The sequence below is a fragment of the Trichosurus vulpecula genome, chromosome 7 (genome assembly GCF_011100635.1).
Source record: "Trichosurus vulpecula isolate mTriVul1 chromosome 7, mTriVul1.pri, whole genome shotgun sequence".
NCBI classification, from domain to species: Eukaryota; Metazoa; Chordata; class Mammalia; order Diprotodontia; family Phalangeridae; genus Trichosurus; species Trichosurus vulpecula.
In genome coordinates, this window is record NC_050579.1 from 204,009,852 (window position 1) to 204,033,736 (window position 23,885).

Consider the following 23,885-nt stretch of genomic DNA (forward strand, 5'->3'; position numbering starts at 1 on the left):
CAGCCACTTTTAAATTGGAATTTTAAAAATAAGGTATTCAGTAAACAGTAAAGAAATCATAGTTAAAAATCCAAATGCTATCCAATTAGGATGATGACTACAAATCAATTTAATTCAATCACATATTATGTGGTCAACGTTGAGATGTTGGGAGAGCAAAAGTATGAAATGACCTCTGCGCCCTCAAGAAGAGTTATAAAATGATTAAGATTGATTGTAAAAAGCTACATAATGGTACAGGACATGTGGCTGAAGGAATTAAGAGAGGACAAAGAGAAGTGGATTTTTGAAGGAAACAGGCCCCAGGACGAACTGGTTATAGATTTGCCAAGTCATTAGAGTTTCTGTATATGTGAATATGGCTACAAAGAAGTCCTGTCAGAAAATGTTAAGTAGACAGACATTTATTAAACTCTTACACTGCAAAGAGCTGGGGGCAAAAGCAGTTCCTCCTTAAAGGAATTTACATTTTAGTAGGGGAAGACAACATGCAAACACCTATGTGCATGTAAGATATATACACACATATACATACATACATACATACATACATACATACATACATATATATACACATACATATTAAATTGAAGGTAATTTCAGAGGGAAGGCACAGAGGGGGTCTGAGAAAGGCTTGAAGGAAGCCAGAGAAGGCAGAAGATGAAAATGAGGTAGGAGGGCATTCCAGGCATGAGGGAGAGCCAGTGAAAAGACACGGTCAGGAGATGGAGGGTTTGTAGTTGAGTCACTGGATCTGAATAGATGGAGGGGATTCAAGTGTAAGAAGATTGGAAAGGTAGGAAGGGACCAGGTTTTGAAGGGCTTTAAAAGCCATGCAGAGGCTTTTATATTTGGTTCAGGAGGTAATAGGGAGCCACTGGATTTTACTGACTACGGCAGGGAGGGCTAATATCATCAGACTTGTGCTTTAGGATGATCACTTTGGTAGGTGAGGGGAGGATGGATTGGAGTAGGGAGAGATGAGGCAGGAAGACCTACCAGAAGGCTATTGCAACAGTCCAGATGTGATGTGATGAGGGCCTGCATCAGAATTGCTGTTGTGTCAGAGGACAGAAGGGTACATATAGCACAAATGTTGCAAAAGGAGAATCAACAGAACTTGGCAAGAGATTGAATATGACTGGTGAGAGGAAGTGGAGAGTTGAGGATGACACCTGGATTGTAAGCCTGTATGACTGAGAGGATGGTATCCTACAGCGACAGGGAAGTTAGGAAGAGGGGAGGCTTTGGGCGGTAAGATACGTTCAGTTTTGGACATGTTGAGCTTAAGATGTCTACAGGACATTTTGTAATGTCCAAGAGGTAGCTGGAGACAGGAGACTGGAGGTCAGGAGAGAGGATGGAGTAGATAAATAGATCGGGGAATCAATTGTGTAGACATGATAATCAAATCAGTAGGGGCCAACATAGATCACCAAGTGAATTACTATGGAGGGAGAAGAGAAGAAGTCCTAGGATAGAGTCCTGGGGTCATCTGGGAAAAAAGACTGAGGAGTGATCACATTGGTAGGAGAACCAGGAGAGAGCAGTGGTATTAAAAACTATAGAAAAGAGTGTCAAAGGAAAGAGGGTGATGACACCAATGACAGCCAATGATCTAAATTTTTTTCGGTGAAGTATGAGGCCAGATTTTCAGCTGAGGGGGTGGAGGAGCAGAAGGTGAGGTTTAAAGATAGACAATAAAATTTGGAATAGGTGCTGTGGAGAGTGGGATAATGAATTGATTAGAGAGGAATAGAATATTTGCCTTTATTCACTGATGGCTCAGTTCAGATTAGATAAATTTGGACCTAGTCAGCATGGTTTTTATGACTTTGTCCAGCTCTATTCAGCAGCATGATTAGAAGGGAAGGCAGATGGGAGTAATCCAAAGTTGGGGCTTTACAAATCATAATTGAGGATAAAGGGGCAAGGGATTGCTGGGTAGAGGATTGTGTAGAATTGAACTGATTCACCAAGGGGTCAAGATGGGGGAAAAGAGGGGAACCAGTGCAGGGGTGATGGCCTAGAAGATGAATGAGTGGTGGAGAGATTGGAGGTCACATTAAGAGGGAAGAACAATGTTAGGGGTCTAAGCATAGGGGGAGAGGGAATGATAAAAGATTGTGATAAGATAAATGAATTTCAGAGTTCACAAACATGCAAGTGGGACACTTGTGGCCAAATCAAGGGTATGACTATCTCTGTGTATAGGTGAGGTCGATGAATAGGTGATGGGAAGTGAGCAAATTAATGAACCAGGAAATTAAAAGTGTTCCAGGGAATAATAGTATGTATGTTGAAGTCCTTTAGTATGAGGGTTGTAGAGAAGACTGTGAGCCCATTGACGGAAGAAGGTAAGTGCCTAAATGTACTGAATGTTGGAAGATAACAGCTACCAGAATCTTGATTGGGGATAACTATGGATTGATTTGGACCTCGGGAACAAAGTTTACTGAGTAAGGGTAGTAGAGGGAAAGTCCCAATGTAGCAAAAGGGAGCAAGGATTATTCTGACTCACCACAACCAGTATGTATGTGTACTGCAATAGGTACTAAAAAGGATGCAGCAAATCAGGAATGAGGCAGTTCTGAGTGCAAGAAAATGGAAGGAAGGAAAATGTTTAAGATGAAAGTAAGTTTGTTAACTATGGAGCAATAATTCTAGAGAGCACAGTGGAAGGGGTAGGTAGATTTGAAGTGGGTCATGGGATAAGGTGGTTAGGATAGAGGAGACAGTGAAGGATGGAGAGTGGGATTTGTACCATGAAAACTTCGAGTTCAGAATCACTAAGATGGGGAAGAGTATGATGGGATGGGGGTTGGCTAACCATTGAGGAAAGAGTTCAGGAATATTATCAGTGGCTAGAGAGAAGTCTGTTGAGGGAGGAATGTCAGTAGATTGTTAAAGGCCTACAACCTTGAGGCAAGTGATAATGTGTCCTGTGGGGCCTAGGAGGAATGATTCTCTGCAGGAGCAAAGGTACATCCTAGGAAAGTCTAGATAGAAAGCAGGAGGTGGTCATTTGAAGTAGGGCTAATCTAGAAACTGCTTCTAAAGCACTGGGAAGGCCCTTTGGTAAAAACAAAAGCCACAGGTCCAGTCATGCTGGAACAGGGTAACAGAAATAAAGATGCATCATGAGAAGGAAGGGAAAGTTCTAATTCTTTTAGCATATGTAGTCTAATTATGCAAGAAACAGTTTTTTGGGCTTTTTTTTGAGGGGGAAGAGAATCAGGAGAAGGAAAGACTCCAAAAAGCCCAAACATTTTAAATATAGTTTTGATTTTAATAAACAAAGTACAAAAATGTTCTAAGATGTCTACATCTTTAAACATTATATTGACGATTGAACTGTCCCTTCATATGCAAGTCAGATTTTCTCTACTTCCATTCAGATCTGAACTTTCAACGTTCAATCAGAAATTTGTAATACTCTTGTTTCCTCACAATATATTAAAAAAAAAAAAACAAAAAAACCCCAAATCCCATCTTTCCTCCAGATGTCCTCCAGCTTGCTAACTGTTCAGCTTTTGCTAAGTTGAAAGGCAACAACCCCAAAAGTAAGTTGTTCTCTGGATTGTATATGCTTCCAAAATCAATAAATGTTTCTTGTCCTTACACGAGTTCTTGCTATGTTTCTTTCTTCATCTTTTTTCTGCTTGTGTTGTTTATATCGTTCAGCCATTAATATAAGCTCATTAGGAATTTCCTGAAATCATTAAATGCATTAGGTTATCTGAATTTTATTAAAAATTGCTTTTTGCAGTGCTATTCCACATTCTCAGTAGTAATTTGAGGGGAATTTTTAAAGAGATGCTAATTACTGAGATTAAAAACACAAAACACCTGATTTCTTAATAGTAAATTTGCAGATCTTATCATGAAATCTTACAAAATTAAATTTACTCTCACATTTGCTAACATAACTAAAACATTTGTTCATGTTTGCTAACAAGCAAAAATTAAAAATTAAAGAAATTAGGAAATACCAAATTATATCTCCTCACCTGGTTGGCTCTCTCCAAAATATTGATTAATTCACCAGCTACTTTCCAATCATTCCTAGTAAGTAGAGTAATTGATTCCCCTGTATGCCTTTAAGAGAAGAGTCTCATGTAAATAAACTCTTACCATGTTTTCTATTTAATATTGAAATAAGGTATGCTATGGTTTTGTTGATTTACTAATGTAGTTTCGGGTTAGTAAGCAAGTTTGACAAGGATATGAAGTAGCAGAATATCAGGTAGAGGAGGCCTGCTATAAAGTTATAGGAACAGTGAAGAGATTTGCCTGGTTAGAAGTAACGAAAAGTGAAAAGTTCTGTTAAAGCATAACATTCTTACCCAGCTCTTCCAGTACGTCCTACTCTGTGGACATACTCCTCAAGGTTCCGAGGAAAATCAAAGTTAAAAACATGGGTGATATCTAAGACATCAAGACCTCGTGATGCCAGATCTGTAGCTATCAATATTCTTACCATTCCTAGAAAAATTTACAAACCAAAACCAAAGATTTAATATATATATATAATATTATATATTTTATATGCAAACCAGGCTGTTCAATTTACTAAGCCCCAAGGAATACATCTTCAATCAACATTGGAGATGTTTTTATACTTCTTAGGTGGGTACTATTATTTGTTGGTGCTTACAGGTCTTTTTTTTAATTTTTAGTTTTCAACATTCATTTCCACAAGATTTTGAGTTACAAATTTACTCCTCATCTCTCCCCTCCCCCGACCCCAAGATGGCATGCATTCTGATTACCCCTTTCTGCAGTCTGCTCTCCCTTCTATCACTCCACTCCGCACCCCCCACTTATCCCCTTTCCCCTTACTTTCTTATAGGGTATATCTTATTTCCCAGTTGTATGTAAAAACAGTTTTTAACATTGTTTTTAGAACTCTGAATTCCAAATGTTCTCTCTTCTTCCCTCCCCACCCCTCCCCCCCTTTGAAAAGGTAAGCAATTCAATATAGGTTATACATGTATCATTATGCAAAACAATTCCATAATAGCCATGTTGTGAAAGACCAGCTATATTTCCCTCTATCCTATCCTATCCTATCCCCCATTTATTCAGTTTTCTCCTTTGACCCTGTTCCTTTTCAACAGTATTTGCTTTTGACTACCTCTCCCCCAATCTGTCATCGCCTCCCCCTCTTATCCTCTTTCCTCCTACTTTCCTGTAGGGTAAGATACCCAATTGAGTGTGTATGTTATTCAATCCTTAAGCCAAATCCGATGAGAGCAAGGTTCACTCATTCCCTTTCACATCCTCCCCTCTTCCCTTCCACTATAACAGCTTTCTCTTGCCTCTTTTATGTGAGATAATTTACCCCACTCTATCTCTCCCTTTCTCCTTCTTCCAATATACTCCTCTCTCACCCCTTAATTTTATTTTTTAGATATCATCACTTTATATTCCATTCACTCTGTGCCTTCTGTCTATATGTATATTCCCTTCAATTACCCTAATACTGAGAAAAGTCTTCATGAGTTACAAATATCATCTTTCCACGTAGGAATGTAAACAGTTTAACTTTAATAAGTTCCTTATCATTTCTCTTTCCTGTTTAACATTTTCATGCTTCTCTTGATTCTTGTATTTGAAAGTCGAATGTTCTATTCAGCTCTGGTCTTTTCATTGACAATGCTTGAAAGTCCTCTATTTCCTTGCAAACCCATTTTTCCCTCTGAAGTATTATACTCAATTTTGCTGGGTAGGTGATTTTTGGTCTTAAGCCTAGCTCCTTTGACCTCTGGAATATCATATTCCAAGCCCTTTGATCCCTTAATGTAGAAGCTGCCAGATCTTGTGTTATTCTGATTGTTTCCACAATACTCGAATTGTTTCTTTCTGTCTACTTGCAATATTTTCTCCTTGACGTGGGAACTCTGGAATTTGGCTACAATATTCCTGAGAGTTTTCCTTTTGGGATCTTTTTCAAGAAGGGATTGGTGGATTCTTTCTATTTCTATTTTACCCTCTGGTTCTAGAATATCAGGGCAATTTTCCTTGATAATTTCTTGAAAGATGATGTTTAGGCTCTTTTTTTTGATCATGGCTTTCAGGTAGTGCAATAATTTTTAAATTATTTCTCCTGGATTTACTTTCCAGGTCAGTGGTTTTTCCAATGAGATATTTCACATTGTCTTCTATCTTTTCATTCTTTTGATTCTGTTTTATAATTTCTTGATTTCTCATAAAGTCATTAGCTTCCATTTGCTCCATTCTAATTTTTAAGGAATTTTTTTCTTTAGTGAGCTTTTGGAGTTCCTTTTCCATTTGGCTAATTCTGGTTTTTAAGGCATTTTTCTCCTCATTGGCTTTTTGGACCTCTTTTGCATTTGGGTTGGTCTAGTCTATTTTTTAAGATGTTATTTTCTTCAGTATTTTTTTGGGTCTCCTTTAGCAAGCTGTTGACTAAGTTTTTCACGATTTTCTTACATCCCTCTCATTTCTCTTCCCAATTTTTCCTCTACTTCTTTTACTTGATTTTTAAAATCCTTTTTGAGCTCTTCCATGGCCTGACACCAATTCATATTTTTCTTGGAGGCTTTTGATGTTGGATCTTTGACTTTGCGGTCTTCTTCTGGCTTTATGTTTTGATCTTCTTTGTCACCAAAATAAGATTCTATAGTCTGAGCTTTTTTTACTCTGCTCATTTTCCCAGCCAATTACTTGACTTCTGAGCTATCTGTCAAGGTATGACTCTGCCTCCAGAGTGGAGAGTGCTTTGTTCCAAGCTTCAGGGGTTTTGCACTGCTGTTTTCTGAGCTACTTGTAGGCACCTGTAAATTTTCAGTTCTTCTGAGGTGGTATGATCCAATGAGAGGTGTTTACTCCTCTCCTGGCCTGTGCTCTGGTCTGTGAGTGACCTCAAGGACTCTTATCTGCCTTGGAGCTGAGAGGAGGACTCCCTCTCCACAGCCACCACAAGCTCTGCCAGACCAGCATTCTTCCTCACCCCAGGACTGCCAACCAGAATGATGACCCAAATCCAAGCAGGGCAGGGCAAGAAAACCCTGCCTCAGTGTCAGCAAAGAGATCCTTGCACCCCTGCTCCGAGCAGTTGCTTGATTCCTCCCACTGTCAATGGGCTAGGAGCTCTGGAAGCAGCCGCTGCTGCTGCAGCCATCTCTGCCACCCTGGGGCTGGGGCCAGACAAAGCTTTTCTCTCACCGAGGTTCAACAGTTTTCTTACTGACCTGCTAAGTTCTCTTTGGCATTTATGGGTTGAGAAGTCTGGAAACCACCACAGATCAGTGATCCAGTGCCCTGAGGCCTGCTCCACCCCATATGCTCTGACCTGGTCTGTGCTTGCGTGGCCCACACTGGGCTACGCTCTGCTCCCAGCACAATGTGATAGACCATTCCCAGTGACCTTCCAAGCTATCTTGGGCTGGAGACTTGTTTTATTCTGTCATTTTATGGGTTTTGTAGCTCTAGAATTTGTTTAGAGTCATTTTTTACAGGTGTTTGGAGGGATTTGGGGGACAGCTCAAGCAAGTCCCTGCTTTCACTCTGCCATCTTGGCCCCACCCCCTCAAGCCTCTATTGTGCTTACAGGTCTTATGTACCTCATCAATGGTATTTAAAATTCTGAGTCTAGAATTAGTTTAAAGACATAATAAATCTGAAGCATGATTCAGTAGAATAGTAATTGTATAAGCATACCTGTTTTAAACTCGTTCAGTGCTCGCTCACGATCACTTTGTTCTCGATTACCATGTAATGACTGTACAGGTAAACCCTTAATGCTCAGGTCACTGGATATATCATCAGCACTAAAAAAAAATTGCCAATTTAAAATGCAATCTGAACTACTAAATTATAGGAATTTCTAGCGGTACCACTACCAACTCAAGAGGGTGGTATCTTATCAATGCCATACTTCTCAATTATATTTTGGATTCTAATGACAAAAGAGACACAAATAAGTTCAGTAAAATTTGATGTCTCTGAGACAGGTGGACAAATGAAAGACAGTACTCACATAAGTTTTCTCCCTACAAAAATAATTACTTTATCTTCAGGCTTCATTGATTCAACGAAGGAATGTATAAGAGCAGGTTTCTCTTGTTCTGTGGTTATGATTATTTTCTGCTTTACAGTATTCACAGCCTACCCCATTCAAGGAAAGAATATTTCAGCTTTAGAAAAACAGGTAAAGTAAGATACAAATGTTATGTTTTATAAGTTATCACCCTTTAGCCCTCATTCATCCAAAACATAAGCAATAGACTGCTATGCGTAGTTTCATAACTTCTTTAGAGCAGTTTTTTTTATTCCCACAGAAAAACATGAACAAAGTCCATGTCTTATCCCTTGATTTCCTCTGAATGTGCCTTAATATGTGAACTATATCCCTGTTTTTCCTGAACCAGGAAACAATCATTGTATTATATTTTAAAAATTGGTCAAACCATGCCATTTTTTTTAGGCTGGTCAGTTAAAGAGTCCCAAAGACTAGAGTTCCAAAGGCCTAAGGTAGAAAAGTCTTAATAAAAGGAAGAGTCCAAGTCCCTAGTGAAACAGGATTACCATGGGGCCTATATATACCTGCCATCCAGTGGTTGGAGCTCACTCAGACCCTTAAAACACAGAGAAAAGGGGAGGGATTATGCCATGTGTCCCTGCTTAAGATGTTTTCCTAACAGCATGTCAATGACAGGATCTCATTCTCTATGTAGGATATGGAAGCTACAACTGCCTTCACTGACTTGCAACATAAGCCGCCTTATACCCACTTAAAAGAAGTGACACAAATTCCAAGCTGAAAAAGCTTACAGCAAGATCCAGAGTTCCAACATAAACAATCATTGGATCATTCAAATATTTTTGTGAAAGTCGACGTACAGCATCAGGCCAAGTAGCACTAAATTAAAGAAAAGATACATGGAAACATGTTAGGTTTCTAGATTTTGGCTTTAAATGGAATATGTGATAGTGTAAGCCACTGTACTACATACTAGAAGAGATAACAAATATAATGAAGACCTAAGCCATAACCTCATGGAATTTCTAATCCAGTAGGGCAAAAATAGGAAGTGATCTCTCCTTTCCTTCTATGTGTAGGGATGGGACAAGAGGTAATTAGGGAAGTTTTCATGAAGGTAGCATTTGATCTCAGTCATAAAAGGAGGAAAAGGATTTCATTAAGCTGAGAGGTAAAGGAATTTAGCTATATTGTACTGAGTAAGAATAGCTGAAAGTTTAAGAAAGCAAAAATTGAAAAGGCAGGGTGGCACCACATTGTAAAGTATTTAGGTGAGCAACAACTGAATGGTTTGAAAAAGCAAAGACAATCACCTCTACATATAAGGAAGATTAATTTGGTGGTCCTGGGATGGATGGATTGGGGTTAAGTGAGTAAGGATAAATGTGGAGAGACTTAAAGAGGAAGTAGATAAGTACTGCTATGACATTAAGAAGGCCTGGCTTTGGATCCTAGGTTAGACACATACTAGCTATGTGACCCTGGATAAATCATTTAACCTCTGAGCCTCAATTTCTTCATCTGTAATATGGGAATACAGAGGCACTCCTCCCCCGCAAACACATACTCATGGGTGGTGGCAGTGGGATTCAAGGAGGAGAGATATGGATATAGAACACAGAGTGGTAAGAGATGAAGGTAAAAGGAGGTGTCTAGCATAAGTGACTGGTAATGCCACTGATAGAATGTCAGAAAGAACTTTTTTTGGCAAAGAAGAGGTATGACTTGAGAGATGTTACATTTCAGGTCAGAAGGGAAATCAGGAGAAAATAAAAAGAACTGGCAGTTAATCTTAAATGTGGTTTCATTATGTAGTTGTTAACTAGGTTTAGCATTCACTTTGTTAATACTATTCAAGGGAATAACTTAGAACTTTAAGAATTAGCCTTCATAGTACATTAGGAAATTGTGAAATCAGAAGGAGGCTAGAGATTCTGTTAATTCTATTTTATGGATGGAAATAATGTCATTTACATACCTGGTCATAATAGTTTGTCTATCTGGCCGTACATCTAATAAAATCTTCATTATTTGAGGTTCAAACCCCATATCTAACATTTTATCAGCCTCATCTAGAACCTGCAAAAAATTGGAAATGCTATTTTAAACACTTCTTTTAGATCTCATTTCCCCCCCACACCCAACCTAAAACCAATCATTTAAGACAGTGTGGTTCTTAACCTTTGTTTCATGGACCCCACTGGTGATCAGAAGAAGCCTATGGATCTTTTCTCAGAATACTGTTTACTGCCTATATTCATAATTAAAAGAAGTGCTACATTTCAGTTAGAGGTTAGTGAAAATAAAGATGTAATTTCTTTTCTCATTCAAATTTATGAACCACCTGATAATCTATCCACATATCCCAGGTTAAGAACCTCTGATTTAAGAGGATTTCTCTACAAAAGTTATGGTTACTTGATGTAATACACAATAAAATCTCCTTTGGGTTTCTAGGAATTTGATTTTGTAATCTACTTACTTTCTAACACAATAAGTATGTGCCTATTGTGGCCATACATACCTCACTGAGAATGAAATGAATGGTTGTTGGGGTCTTACATTAACAAAAGTTAAAAATAATTTGGGGAAGGTCATTTTTTTTTCATTCCTCTCTTCCTCCTGTCCCAGTCTGAAACAGACTTACCAAATATGTGATGCTATTCAGGTTGATGAATTCATTCATTTGAAGGTCATTGAGTCTACCAGGGGTAGCAATGACAATATCTACACCCTTAGTAACATGTTCAATCTGACCTCTTCTGTCTCCACCACCATATATACAAATGCTGCCAAGAGTCCACAAGTTTTAGTTACAAAAAAAGATCTTCCCAACAATCATGGCAAATATCCAGTGAACAGAAATAATATTAAAATCTAACCAGCAATACAAATTACCTTTTAATTCCTTTATAGGTATATTTTTTACATTCACTCTCGACTTGTAGAGCCAATTCTCTGGTTGGTGTCAGCACAAGCATTCCAGGACCATCCCTTTTCTCTCTGGTTTGTTAGAGTGGAGATCAAGAAGTGTTAGTTATACTCAACAGGAACCATGCTTTGCTATTTTAAAAAAAATAAAAATCAAGTCTTAGTAATTTAATTAGATGAGAGTGGAGGGTTGGAGGATGATAAGGGAACTCTAACCTGACCAAAGCTTTAAGCCTGGATGTAAGAGAACGGTGGTTGGATCCAGAAAAAGGAAGTTAGGCAGAAGATTTTAGTATTAGAGAAACTTATTCAACAAGTCAGGTGAGAGGTTGGCAGGGTGGGTGAGGGGGGTGTCAAGATTAAGATACTGGGAGTCATATGCATGGGTGATAGCTGGAAGATGTGAGAATAGTAGATTATCAGGTATGAGAAGAAAGGTAGAAGAAGTATGAGAAAACATCTTGGAGAAAGTCTATAATTTAAGAATAGGATCTGATACCAAATATTAACTTAGGGTTGCAGGTGATGGATATTTGAGAAAATATTTTGCCAAATATTTCAATTATTTAAGTAATTACTTCTGTGGGGTCTCTTAATTTTTTAGTTACAAATACCCTAAAACTATATGTGGCTGAAATCTATTGTGGAAAGATGCAAGTGTGCCTTAAGACTTGATTTTAGATTAATTCATTAATTATCAAAGATTTTAAAATCCCTCATAAAAAAACAGAAACCAATAAAACCTTTTACACTATCAAAACAGGAAAATAAGAATCCTTACTCTGGCTGCAGGTCAAGATGAATAAATCCTGGCATTAAATAGGCCAAAGTCTTTCCTGTGCCAGTTTGGGCAATGCCAATTAGATCAATTCCTTTTAATATTATTGGCCATGCTTGTGACTGAAAAAAATGACAAGCATTAAAACCCAAACTACAGCTTTAAATGTAATTTCCCTAGTGCAACTGTCTTTTCCCTCCCTCAAATATTATACCCCAGCAGTTTATAGAATACCTGTATAGGTGTAGGTCTTGTGAAACCCACTTTCTTTATATTAGCCATAACATCAGGATAATGATGAAACGCATCTTCAAATGTACATACTGGATTGGGAATGATACGTTTTTCATTTTCTCTTAAGTCATCACATATTATATTATTGTTTTCTTCCCTGTAAAGGAAAAAAAGAAAGCTTAATAGCACAGTCCCTTTACAGCTCACTAATCTGGTGTACGAATAAGCACTGACCCTTCTCTTGTGTTTAAAAATTATACACCATCTGGAGTTGTGAACTGATCCAACCATTTTGGAGAACAATTTTGAACTATGCCCAAAGGGCTATAAAAATGTGCATACCCTTTGACCCAGCAATACCACTTCTAAGCTATATCCCAAAGAGATCATACAAATGGGAAAAGGAACCCCATATACACAAATATTTATAGTGGCTCTTTCTGTGGCGGCCAAGAACTGGAGACTGAGGGGGATGCCCATCAATTGGGCAATGGCTTAACAAGTTGTGGTATATGAATGTAATGGAATACTATTGTGCTGTAAGAAATGATGAGGAGGCAGACTTCAGAAAAACCTGGAACAACTTATATGAACTGATGCTGAGTGAAATGAGCAGAACCAGGAGAATACTGTACAAAGTTATACCACACTGTGCGATGACTAACTTTGATAGACTTGGCTCTTCTCAGCAATGCAAGGTTCTAAGACAACTCCAAAAGGCTCATGATGGAAAATGCGATGCACATCCAGAGAAAGAATTATGGAATCTGAGTGCAGATCGAAGCACATTATTTGCTTTCTTTTTTGTTTTGTTTCTTCTTTCTTGTGGTACATTCCATTGGTTATAATTCTTCTTTACAACATAACAAATGCGAAAATGTTTAATATGAATGTATATGTAGACCCGATATCGGATTGCATGCCATCTTGGGGAAGGGGGAAGGGAAGGAGGGGGAGAAAATTTAAAACTCAAAAGCTTGTGGAATTGAATGTTGTGAACTAAAATTAAATTAATTAAAAAATATTTTTGAAAATTATACACCATTAAGAAAACTTACATATTCCAATATAAATGAGTATAAGAGAGAGTTTGAACACAGAACCATATATTCCTACCTTCTTTAACAAAGCATAAAGGAGAGTAAAACAAGGCCAATAAAAACTGTGTTTACAAATGATGATATATTTAAAGAAAGCTATCCCTGCAAAGCTGTCATAATTTTGACAGATACGTAAAAATTCATACAATGGATGCCATAAGACTTTTACTCCCAGATTAATCTGAGATGGAGTAGTGGTAATTATCACTTTATTCTCAGTCTAGTAGTATCAATTATTATAGAGGTGAGATTTTCCATTTCAATTTGCTGGCATTTGACTTTCTTGGTACATTTAAGCCAACTGCAAACAACCATACAGTGAGTTCACTTGAAGTACTTCAATATATAAAAACTACTTACCTCCACTTATCTACTTGTGTTTGTGACATTAATTTTGTCTTTGAAGATTCTATGTAGAAATCTTTCTTAATTGGAGGAAGACCTCAGTGGAAAAAAAAGAACTCCATTAGTCAAAGTACTTGGAAATTCTAATTAGAATTAAGATGTATATAAATATAAGTGCCTAAATATGTAGCAGGTAACCATTAACTTCAACTGGACATCAAGCTCACTAAAGGAAAATAAAGCTCTTGCAGTGTGACATTTTCAATCATTTTATGACTTGTCTCAACCACAGTTAGCATACTTTACAAAAAGAAGTATTGATTCATAACAATCATGAAATCAGAATGGGTCGTAGAAGTCAACTATTCTAACACAGTCAAACCTAACTTGTTCAGCAATAACCTCTCCAACAACCATGTCAAATGGTCATCTAACCTCTACTTAACATTCCTAATATCTCCAGGGCACCCACCTTGAAGATGCTTTGTTTAAAGTTTTGCTTCTCCTTCAGCCCTCTGGAATTTAGAATAATTATTCCATATGACAACTCTTTAAATATTTAAAGAACTCAGTAAAACTTCTCTTCTGTAGTTCTTTCAGTGTTCCCCAAGACATGGCTTCTAGACCCTTCTTTATTCTTGTTACCTTATCTTTTCTTTTTTTAGATTTCTCATTTGTTTTAGTTTATTTTTTTGTTATATTTTAAGTTCCAAACTGTCTCCCTCCCCACCCCACACTAGAGAAGGCCACCACCTGACGCAAATATATAAATATACATTAAACCATACTATGCATACTTCTATTTATCAATTCTTTCTTTGGAGGTGGATAGCATCTTCCTTCATAGATCCTTTATAGTTGATTTGAATATTTATAGTACTCAGAATAACTTGGTTCACAGTTATTCTTCGAACAGTATTGCTGTTACTGTATATACAACATTCTCTTGGCTCTGCTCACTTCACTTTTCATTATTTCAGGCAAGTCTTTTCATGTTGTTCTAAAATCAACCAGCTCACCACTTCTTACAGCACAGTAGTATTCCATCACAATCGTACACCACAATTTGTTCAGCCATTCCCCAGTTGATGGGTATTCCCTTAATTTCCAGCTCTTTGCCACCACAAAGAAAGCTGATATAAATATTTTAGAACATAGAAGTTCTTTTCCTTTTCCCCTGATCACCCTGGAAAACAGATCTAATAGTGGTACTGCTGGGTCAAAGGGTACACACAGTTTTATAACTCTTAGGCGTAATTCCAGACTGCCTTCCAAAATGGTTGGATTGACTCAAAGTAACATCAACAATATAGTAAAGTCCCAATTTTTCCACATCACCTCCAATATTTGTCATTTTCCTTTCTATCATTTTAGTCAGTCTGATAGGTGTGAGATGATATGTCAAAGTTGTTTAAATTTGCATTTCTCTAGTCAATAATAATTTAGAACATTTTTTCATGGCTATATATAGTTTTGATTTCTTCATCGAAAAATTGCAATGTTCGTATCCTCTGACCACTTACCAATCGGTGAATGACTCATATTCTGAAAAATAAAACAAAGTTCTCTATATATTTGAGATAATGAGTCTTTTATCTTAGAAACTGTCTATAACATTCCCTTCACTCTCATTCTCTTTTCCTTCTAATCTTGGCTACGCTGGTTTTGTTTGTACAAAACCTTTTTAATTTAATGTAATTAAAATTATTCATTTTATATCTCCCAGTGCTCTTTATCTTTTGTTTATTCATAAATTCTTCTCCTATCCATATGTCTGATAGGTAATATGTTCTATATTGCTCTAATTTACTTATGATGTTTCCCTTTATATCTAGGTCATGTATCCATTTTGACCTTACCTTAGTAAATGGTGTAATATATTTTCGGTCTACACCCAATTTTTGCCAAACTGTATTCTAGTTTTCCCAGCAATTTTTACCAAATAGTTTATTCTTATTTCAAAAGCTTAAATCTTTACTTTTGTCAGACACAAAGTTACTATAATTATTCACTTCTGTGTACTATATGTCTACTCTGTACCACTGATCCACTCTTCTATTCCTTAGCCAGTACCCGATAGGTTTGATAATTACTGCCTTATAATATAGTTTAAGATCTGGTATTGATAAGCCTCCTTCCTTACCTTTTTTTTCATTAATTACTGATATTCTTAACCTTTTGTTCTTCCAAATGAATTTTATTATTTTTTCTCACTCAATAAAACAATTTTTTTTGGTAATTTAATTGGGATGGCATTAAATAAATAGATTAGTTTAGGAAGAATTGTCATTTTCATTATATTGGCTCACTTTACTTTTTCAAACTTGGATTTTGGAACCGAACTAAAGAAGACAGGGCAGTTACCTCCTTATTTGGACTTTATTGATATGACCTAAGATTAAGAGGCCCAGTGGAGTATTGGATAGAAAGCCTGCCTAGGGTTGAGGAGAACCTAGGTCCAAGTTAAGACCACTTAACCTTCCAGTGTCTCAGGCAGCTCTCTAAGGCTCTAAATCAGAATATAAGCATAAGACCTGCTTTGGTAACAGGATTTTACTATACCAGTGAAATCACAAGTCTGCATTCCCAAAGCCCTCTTCCTGAAACTACATGCATTACCAACACACACACACACACACACACACACACACACACACACACACACACACTCACACACACACACACACACACACCCTAAGATGGTTTGTAAAAAAAGGACTAGAGAGAGCCAATGTAGTCATATCACACAGTAGTCAGTTACTGCTTGCCTTACCCTTTAGCAAACAACTTGTGCAAAGGATTAAAATAAGATTATGTCCTATAAAACTGTTCATGTTCCTTTTTCAGTACAGAATTCTTCAATAATAGTAAGAGAAGTATATTTTACCAGAATTATTATTTACATTTAAGACAAAACTCACAAAGAATGTTTATGTTGTACTAACCGTCCCACTTTGTTTTAATGTAGTGGAGGTGGTCCTCTTTAATAGCCTCCCAGTCAATCACTGGTACTTTTTTTTCTGGGCCATTTTCATTACAGGATGATTTCAAAGTGTTTCCTTCAGGGTGCAGAGAAGTTAAGAAGGGAAAGTCATGAGAAGTTCAAGAAAATTACTTTGTAACAATTTCTGCTTTCATAAACACTGTCTCCCATTTATTAATAAAGAGAAAACTCTTTAACATAAATTAGTTTTACTAGTTGAGTATGACATGTTGGTCATGACTTCTAAGATATGTTTTTTAATTTAAAAAGTAGGTAATGTGGAAAGAACAACAAACATTCCTTACAGTTGGGTTTGTTTGGTGTTTTTTGTTTTTTTTTTTGAGACAATTGGGGTTAAGCGACTTACCGAGGGTCACACAGCTGGTAAGAGTCTGAGAATGGATTTGACCTCAGGTCCTCCTGACTCAGGAGCTGTGCTCTATCCACTATGCCACCTAGCTGCCCCTTATAGTTTGTGTTTTTTTTTCTTTCCCAAGAAGCGAGTAGTAATACATTATTTACGAATCATAGTACTTACCTTGCAGGGTTGTGAGAACACTTTGTATAACTTAAAATCACTATATAAATATGAATTATACAGTACTATTTTTGAGTATAATTAATTTAGTAATTCTCAAGTTAAACATACATGTCTAACTGTTGCCAGCAGCTGTGGCACTGAATGGCTGGAGATGGCCGAATGCTGTGGAGAGTGAAAAGAGTACACGGGCCAGGCAGAAGAGTACAGCACAGCTCCGTTTATTAAGATGAAGAAAAGGGCTTATATACCTTTTTAGGCAAGCAGATCAACAAGTTCACATGCGAGACATTTGTTACACTGCATGACTTCCTCGTGCTTTGTTCCCTTTTTGTCATAACAATATTGTGTTAATCAGCTCACAGGTGGTGTTTAGTGTGTGTGTGCCATGGGGGTTTTGGAGAGCCCACGTGCTGAGTTATCAGCCCAAGGGCAAGAACAGGCTTCAGGGAAAACCTGGCCTGTATCTTATCCCACAATGGACTTTCTCAGAGCTGGCCCTTTACATCTAACTGTTGTAACAATTCGGCTAGCAGCTGCTGTGGGGGTATAAAACCAACAACAACCAGCACACAGAATGCTTCGAGCCCAAGTTCTTTTGATCTGCTTTACTAAGGAAAGCAATGTTAAGGGGTTAACAATCTTACTTTAATCCAGCATACAAATATCATCCACTTAGTTCAGGGGAAAAAGTCAGCACTCTGAACTTCCAACCAAATACAAACAAATTACAACCATCAACAGACAGACCTTGTCTGATTCAAATCTCAATGCATAGTTACCAGAGTTTAACAAAGTCCAAACATCCGGGTTTACAGGCTGGGGGCTCTTAACCACAGGTGCCCAGAGTCTACGCATCAGCACACCGCCAAGAGTGAGAGCCCCAAACAAATACCTCTGTTCTCTCTTTTTATGCACTCTTTAGCCATCATCAAATGTCATCTGAGGGACCAGAACTTAAGCTCTTACTATTGGTTCTGGTCTTAGCAACTCCCCTTAGGACCCTGGGGGCTTCAAGCCCACATAAGCTTAGCATCTAGTAGCTAGGGGTTTTGGGCCTACTTGGGAGTGAAGATATAATCAGACCTCCCTTCACTAGCCCCACCTGGAGCCCCACCTTAGTTACCAATGCACTAACAAACTCAGGCTTTCTTTACCAACTCATTATGTGCACCTCATTTTTCTCATCTACAAAATAGGATAATAACTGTACATACTACCCAATTCACTGTATTGTTCTGAGAATAATATTGTATATGAAAACCCTTCAAAAACATAATAGCAACTCACATTCCTATGGCATTTTAAAGATAACATTGTATGCTCATAAGAGCCTAGTGAGATGGACTGTACAAATATCCTATTACATTCATCATAGGGTCACAGCTCTAGAACTTTAGAGGTCAATCAACAAGATGATCCCATTCTGAGGGAACTAAGACTCAGGTAGGCTAAGTCAGCACTTCTAAAACTTCTTAAACCCCATATGGGATCTTGACCCACAGTTTATGAAGTGCTAAAGGGGTCAGGAGTGGAAAAAGTTTAAGAAGTCCTGGGCTAAGTGACCACCCCCGGGTCACACAGGTGATCAGATCACAGGCAGGATTTAAAACCAGGAAATAATCACAGAACATACTTCTGCTTTTCTATCCTCCAAAAGCCTAATGCAATACTAAGTTTGTACAAAAAGCAGGTTATACTATGTATGATTTTACAACTTTATATATCATATAGACTTAATAGTGCTGTCTTTTGCTGGTCACTAACACTATTAAGGCTAAGTCAGTATGTTCGAATCAGAATTTTGGGAGTAGTTGTGGATACAATTACAAAGTGACAAATGTCATATTTTTCATGACAGCCAACTAAGGAAGCTAGGTAGCACTGTGGATGGAACACTGGGTCTGGAGTCAGGAAGACCTGAGTTCAAATCTGGCCATGGGCAAGTTACATTCTGTCTCAGTTTCCTCAGCTGCAAGATGGGGACCTATCTGGAAGGGTTGGATCAAATGAGATAATATTTAAGTGCTTAGCACAGGGCCTGGCATACAGTAGGGCACTTAATAAGTGCTTCTTTCCTAAGGCAAGGGGTATGGACTAGAGAAACTGGGAAAACCTCTGGAAGACGAGATTCATTGAAATTTAGTAGAGAAAGGGTGTTGGGGGAAGGAGTAAAATGTTATAGCTGTCAAGGTCCAGCAACAGTCAAAAATTCATTTAATGGCTTTTGCATAGAGGATTCTGTTAGAGTAGTTGTTTACATTTGTGATAGAACATTAGCGTACTCACCAGTTTTTGTGTCCTCTTTAGAAAACTTTTCGATTTTTTTTACTATTTCCTCTATCATTAACTTAGCTGATTTCTGGTTCTCCTTGTTGCCATATATTCTGGTTTCTGACTCGAGATCCCCCTTTATTATCTAAAAATACAGAAAGACATCAATAATCATAACCTTACTATACCCATGTCTCCAAATTCATAATGGTAAAAAATTTAAGTAAATATAATAAAAGTGGTAATGATGTGAATTATCAAGTTTCAGAAGCTGTTTGGCTCATCTACTAGAACTATCTTCTAATTTCACAAGGGATATATGTCTATTAGTTGATCGAGATATTTACTCAGGATGGAGCCTAGAATAAGGTCTAATCCTCTAATAAAGCAAATGTTAACAGAACTGTTTCAGGAAAGTAGAATTTTTTTAAAAGTGTTTCAATATGACACAATGGTCAATTAAGATAAGGATATCATTTCAGTTGACAAGACAATAACAAAAAGATAGTGAAAAAAGCTTTCCAGAGGGCCTCTATCTTTTAAGATAGAGTAAGGGGAAAAGAGATCATCTGAATCTCTTCCCCAAAGCTACATTGCTCACCCTCCAGGAGAGTAAGGGTTTACAGAAACACCATGTGCCACTGAGGCAGAGCACCTGATTAGCTACATAAACTTAAATTCTGTTTCTTAATCACCATCCTATTCCACATATCCCATCCCTTCCCCCTTCCCAAGAACCATCTCACATGACATAAAGTATTTTTTTTCCCCAAGAGGAAAACAAAAAAGTCAGAACTGAAAAATTCATTAAGAAAGTCTGAAAATATGTGCGATGTTTAACCTCCGACCTCCCACCTCCACAAAGGGCTAGGTGGGGGTGTGTTCTCATATCTCTTTGTTTGAGTTCTATTCAATCTTTATAATGTTGTTTACTTTTTCCTGTGCATCGTTGGTCTTTCCATTTACACTGTTGTAATTCCTGCGTATATTGGTTTCTTGGCTCTGCTCATTTCAGATCTTTCCAGGCTTCTCTGTATTTACCATATGCATCATTTCTTATAGCACAGTAATGTTTCATTACATTCATGTACCACAATTTATTTAACCATTCCCCAGCTGATAGGCATCTACTTTGTTTTCAATTCTTAGCTATCACAAAAAGTGCTGCTATAAATATTTTGGAGTACAGGGGGACTTTTTTCTTATTGATAGCTTAAGGTATAAGTCTAGTAACGGAGTTTCTGGCTCAAAGGGTATGGACATTTTAGTCACTTTATTTGCATAATTCCAAATTGCTTTCTAAAATGGTTATACCATTTCAAAGACAATGTATGTGCCTTCTTCCCACAGCACCTCCAACAACCATTTTTTGTCATTTTTGCCAATTTGGTATGAGGTGAAACTCAGAGTTGTTTAGATTTGCACTTCTCTTGTTATTATGGATTTGGGGCATTTTTTCATATAGTTGCCATATGACCTTGGGCAAACTTTTGAGTTTCACCTATAAAACAAGTTTAACTCCTGCCTCACAGGGTAGTTACAAAGAACACATGAATATATGTGAAGAATATATGTGAAGGCAATTTGATGCCTAGGCTGATATAAAAAAAGCAAGGAATTGCATGACAAATTATTAAAAGCAGCAAAGCTAGACATTAAAGTAGAATCAGAAGTTGCCAGTTCATACTTTGCTCACCGTTCACCAGCAGCTTTATGCCAATTCCTTTTCCATTGCCACACTTCAAAGAATACCTATGATGATCATATTTTGTGAAATCATACGTCTAGTCCTAGAGCTTTCTTTTCAAGATGATGAAAATTAACATTTACCTGAATTTTAGAACCTGTTGCTTCTTGAATTTCCTTTATTTTTGTTCCACCCCGACCTATTAAAACATTTATGAATTATACAAAATAAGTATGATAAGATTTGGACAAACTGTTGGGTTAATTATCAGGTATCTAAGACTACTATACTAAACTCAAGGGACTCTCTACTTTCTCCTTCCTCCACTTCTACCTTATGGCTAACTGGTTATTCTGCCCACATACACATTTTTTTTTAAAAGAGAAGAATGAACAAACATTTCTTTGACCTCCCAAAACAGACCAGTTGAAATAAAAATCAAACTTGCATTTGTTGTATTGGGTGCAGTTTTGTTTGGTTTATATATTGCAAGTACTCTTCTCTTCCCCAAACCTGAAGAATAAGCTCCTCAGGGGCAGCTAGGTGGCACAGTGAGTAGGGCACTGGCCCTGGGGTCAGGAGGCCCTAAGTTCAAAGCCGGCCTCAGACACTTGACACATGTACTAGCTGTGTGACCTTGGGCAAGTCGGTTAACCCCAATTGCCCTGCCAAAAAAAAAAATTCAGAACAAGAGTAAGTTCCTCAAAGGCTGGGCCTTTTCCTTCTGTATCCCTACTGCTTCAATAATGCCTTCCTCAAAGGTTGGGCTTAATAAATACTTGCTGGATCGGACTGGTAAAAGGACTAGATTGTTCTACTGGAATAGACAGATAAAAAGGTTTTTTTTTTTTTTTTTCCAGTAACTAAAAGATCATAGCTTTAGAGTCCGTCTACCACCTCGAAAAACAAAAGTGATGGACTCAGAATGCAGATTTTTTTGCTAACACGGGTTTTGTTTTTCTTGTCTCCTCAATGAGGGAAGAGAAGGAGAGTGTTTGATTGATTGAAAAAAATAGAGCTTATCTAGTCCAGTGGTTGTTCTCTCTATAAGAGAAAGTGAGACCGAGTCTCAGAGTTTTATGTAACTTGCTTAAAGTCATACCGGAGAGCGAGGAAATGAGCGGGGACTTGAAATCAGTTCTTTTTGACCATACCAGATATTCCCCAGCTTGTTATTTTACCTAAAACCGAACAATTCCTTTTAAAAAAGGCCTGCGGGTTTTAGAGTCTGTAGGTTTGAAACGCAACACCCCACCCCCCCAAGGGGATCGTAAACACCTTTATCTGTTAACAGCTAACACCTTCTGGGTGTAAACATACGATATGAGACCTTTGGGGGTAGGTTTGGATTGGATTACCAATGAAACCCAACCTCTGAGGAAGGCAAAAGGAATGAGAAGCAGTAAGGGTGCCAGGCTCAAAGTTTACAATCCCTTTCCTAGGAAGAGGAGCTCCGGTCTGTCCTTTCTACAGGGTACGTAGGAATCTATCTCCTCCTTCCCCTTCCTACCCTAATCAGTCCCAAGGGGGAAGGGTGGGGTGGGAGTGGGGGAAGGGGGAGGAATGCTCCCCGACCGACGAACGGGGTACGGCGGGAGTTTGGGTCAGCCTAGATGAAGCTGGGGGCCCCGGCACTGGAAAGGGGTCAAGGGAAGCACAAGTTCATAGCATCAGGGGGAGGGCAGGGAGGCCACACCCTTTGCGAACTCTGCTCCTCAAGCCAAGCCACCCAGCATTTATTAAGCTCCTACAGCATACCAGGTACCGTGTGTCAAAGCAAATCCTTTCTAAATCAATTCCATTCCAATCAAAGAGCGCGTATGAAGAGCCTACTGTATATGACAGGCCTTGGAGAGACCCACGACCACCACACTAGAGAAGGGAGGAGAAGTTAACAGCCCCTGCCCTCGAGGGTCCGGGGTCAAACCCAAAGGCCAAGCAGACGACCCCGCCCTCCCGTGGTCCCGGGATCCCCCCAGCCCCTCACCTATGACCGCCCCTACGACGGAGTTGTCGAGTTTAAAACAGAGCGGCGCTTCTCTGTAGCAGGAGCCTCGGGCCCTGTACTCCAGGACTCCCAAGGGCCCTCGGGAGGCTCCGCGGGCGCCGCCGCCGCCGCCACCCCGCCCCCTTGCATAGCTTCCCGCCGCCCGAGGGGGCACTGTGGGCGTTTTCTTGTCAGGGGCTGGGCCGCGAGAGGCGGAGCTGGGGTTGCGGGAGGCGCAGTTGGTGTGAGGTTCTTTGGTGGACATTGCGTGGGCGGGGCGGGAGTGGCGGGATACGTGAGGCGATGGAAAAGTTAGAAGGAGAGCGTCGGGTGTCTCCTGTCGTCGACGTTAGGAGCCTTCCCGGAGGTGGCAGAGCCAGGAGAACCGAAGCTGTGTCCGGCAGTGACCTGAGCCCAGCCTCGCCGACACGAGGCCCAGTTTACATACCCGAGACCTGCCTCGGCCCTCTGAGACTTCAACACCTCCCGAGGAAGCGATTGGCTGGCGGGTGAAGAGGGGCGGTGCTTCTGGGGCACGGCCAATCTCTTGGAGCCCTGAAAAGTTGTCCCGTTAAGGGGTGGGGCAGGCGCATTAGGGCTAGTTCTTTCTTTGCAGTTAGTTATACCCTGTGTATCTAAAACTAGATATTGATAATGATTAATGATAACAGCTCTGATTAAAGGGACTTTTAGCGTTTGCCTTTCCTCCTAACGAGGCCCCGTAATATGGGGGAATGCAAGTCTTTTTTTTTTTTCTTTACAGATTTGGAAACTGAGGCTCAGAGTGTACGTGATGTTTTCTCCAACACCACACTTCCTTCTTAGTGGACTGCTCAGCAGATCCTCAATCCCCCTTCGACCGTAGCTTTTTCTGGTCTATTTCAGGAAAGCCAGCTGAGCACTTGAGATTCGGAAGCGTTATTTACAAATAAAGGAAAACAATTGGAAAGAATGGAACGTACTCTTGGCTTGGGGTGGGAGCCCCAGATTTCTTGATAATAAGTGGAAGTATTTTGGCGC

The 23,885-nt window shown here is 38.8% G+C and overlaps 1 protein-coding gene across 1 annotated transcript; it reads right to left on the reverse strand.

The window, feature by feature from the left end:
* Positions 1-3,272: 3,272 nt before the first annotated feature.
* Positions 3,273-23,332, reverse strand: DDX43 (DEAD-box helicase 43). The gene is made up of 16 exons (XM_036768975.1): positions 22,866-23,332; positions 21,022-21,077; positions 19,207-19,336; positions 16,342-16,455; positions 13,412-13,493; positions 11,952-12,108; positions 11,721-11,839; positions 10,907-11,011; positions 10,656-10,797; positions 9,987-10,087; positions 8,800-8,887; positions 8,006-8,133; positions 7,687-7,796; positions 4,347-4,485; positions 4,011-4,098; positions 3,273-3,712 (listed from the first exon to the last, which is right to left on the reverse strand). Exons 1-16 carry the CDS (start codon positions 23,128-23,130, stop codon positions 3,599-3,601), a joined length of 1,938 nt encoding a protein of 645 aa, XP_036624870.1. The 5' UTR covers positions 23,131-23,332; the 3' UTR covers positions 3,273-3,598.
* Between the last annotated feature and the right edge of the window lie 553 nt (positions 23,333-23,885).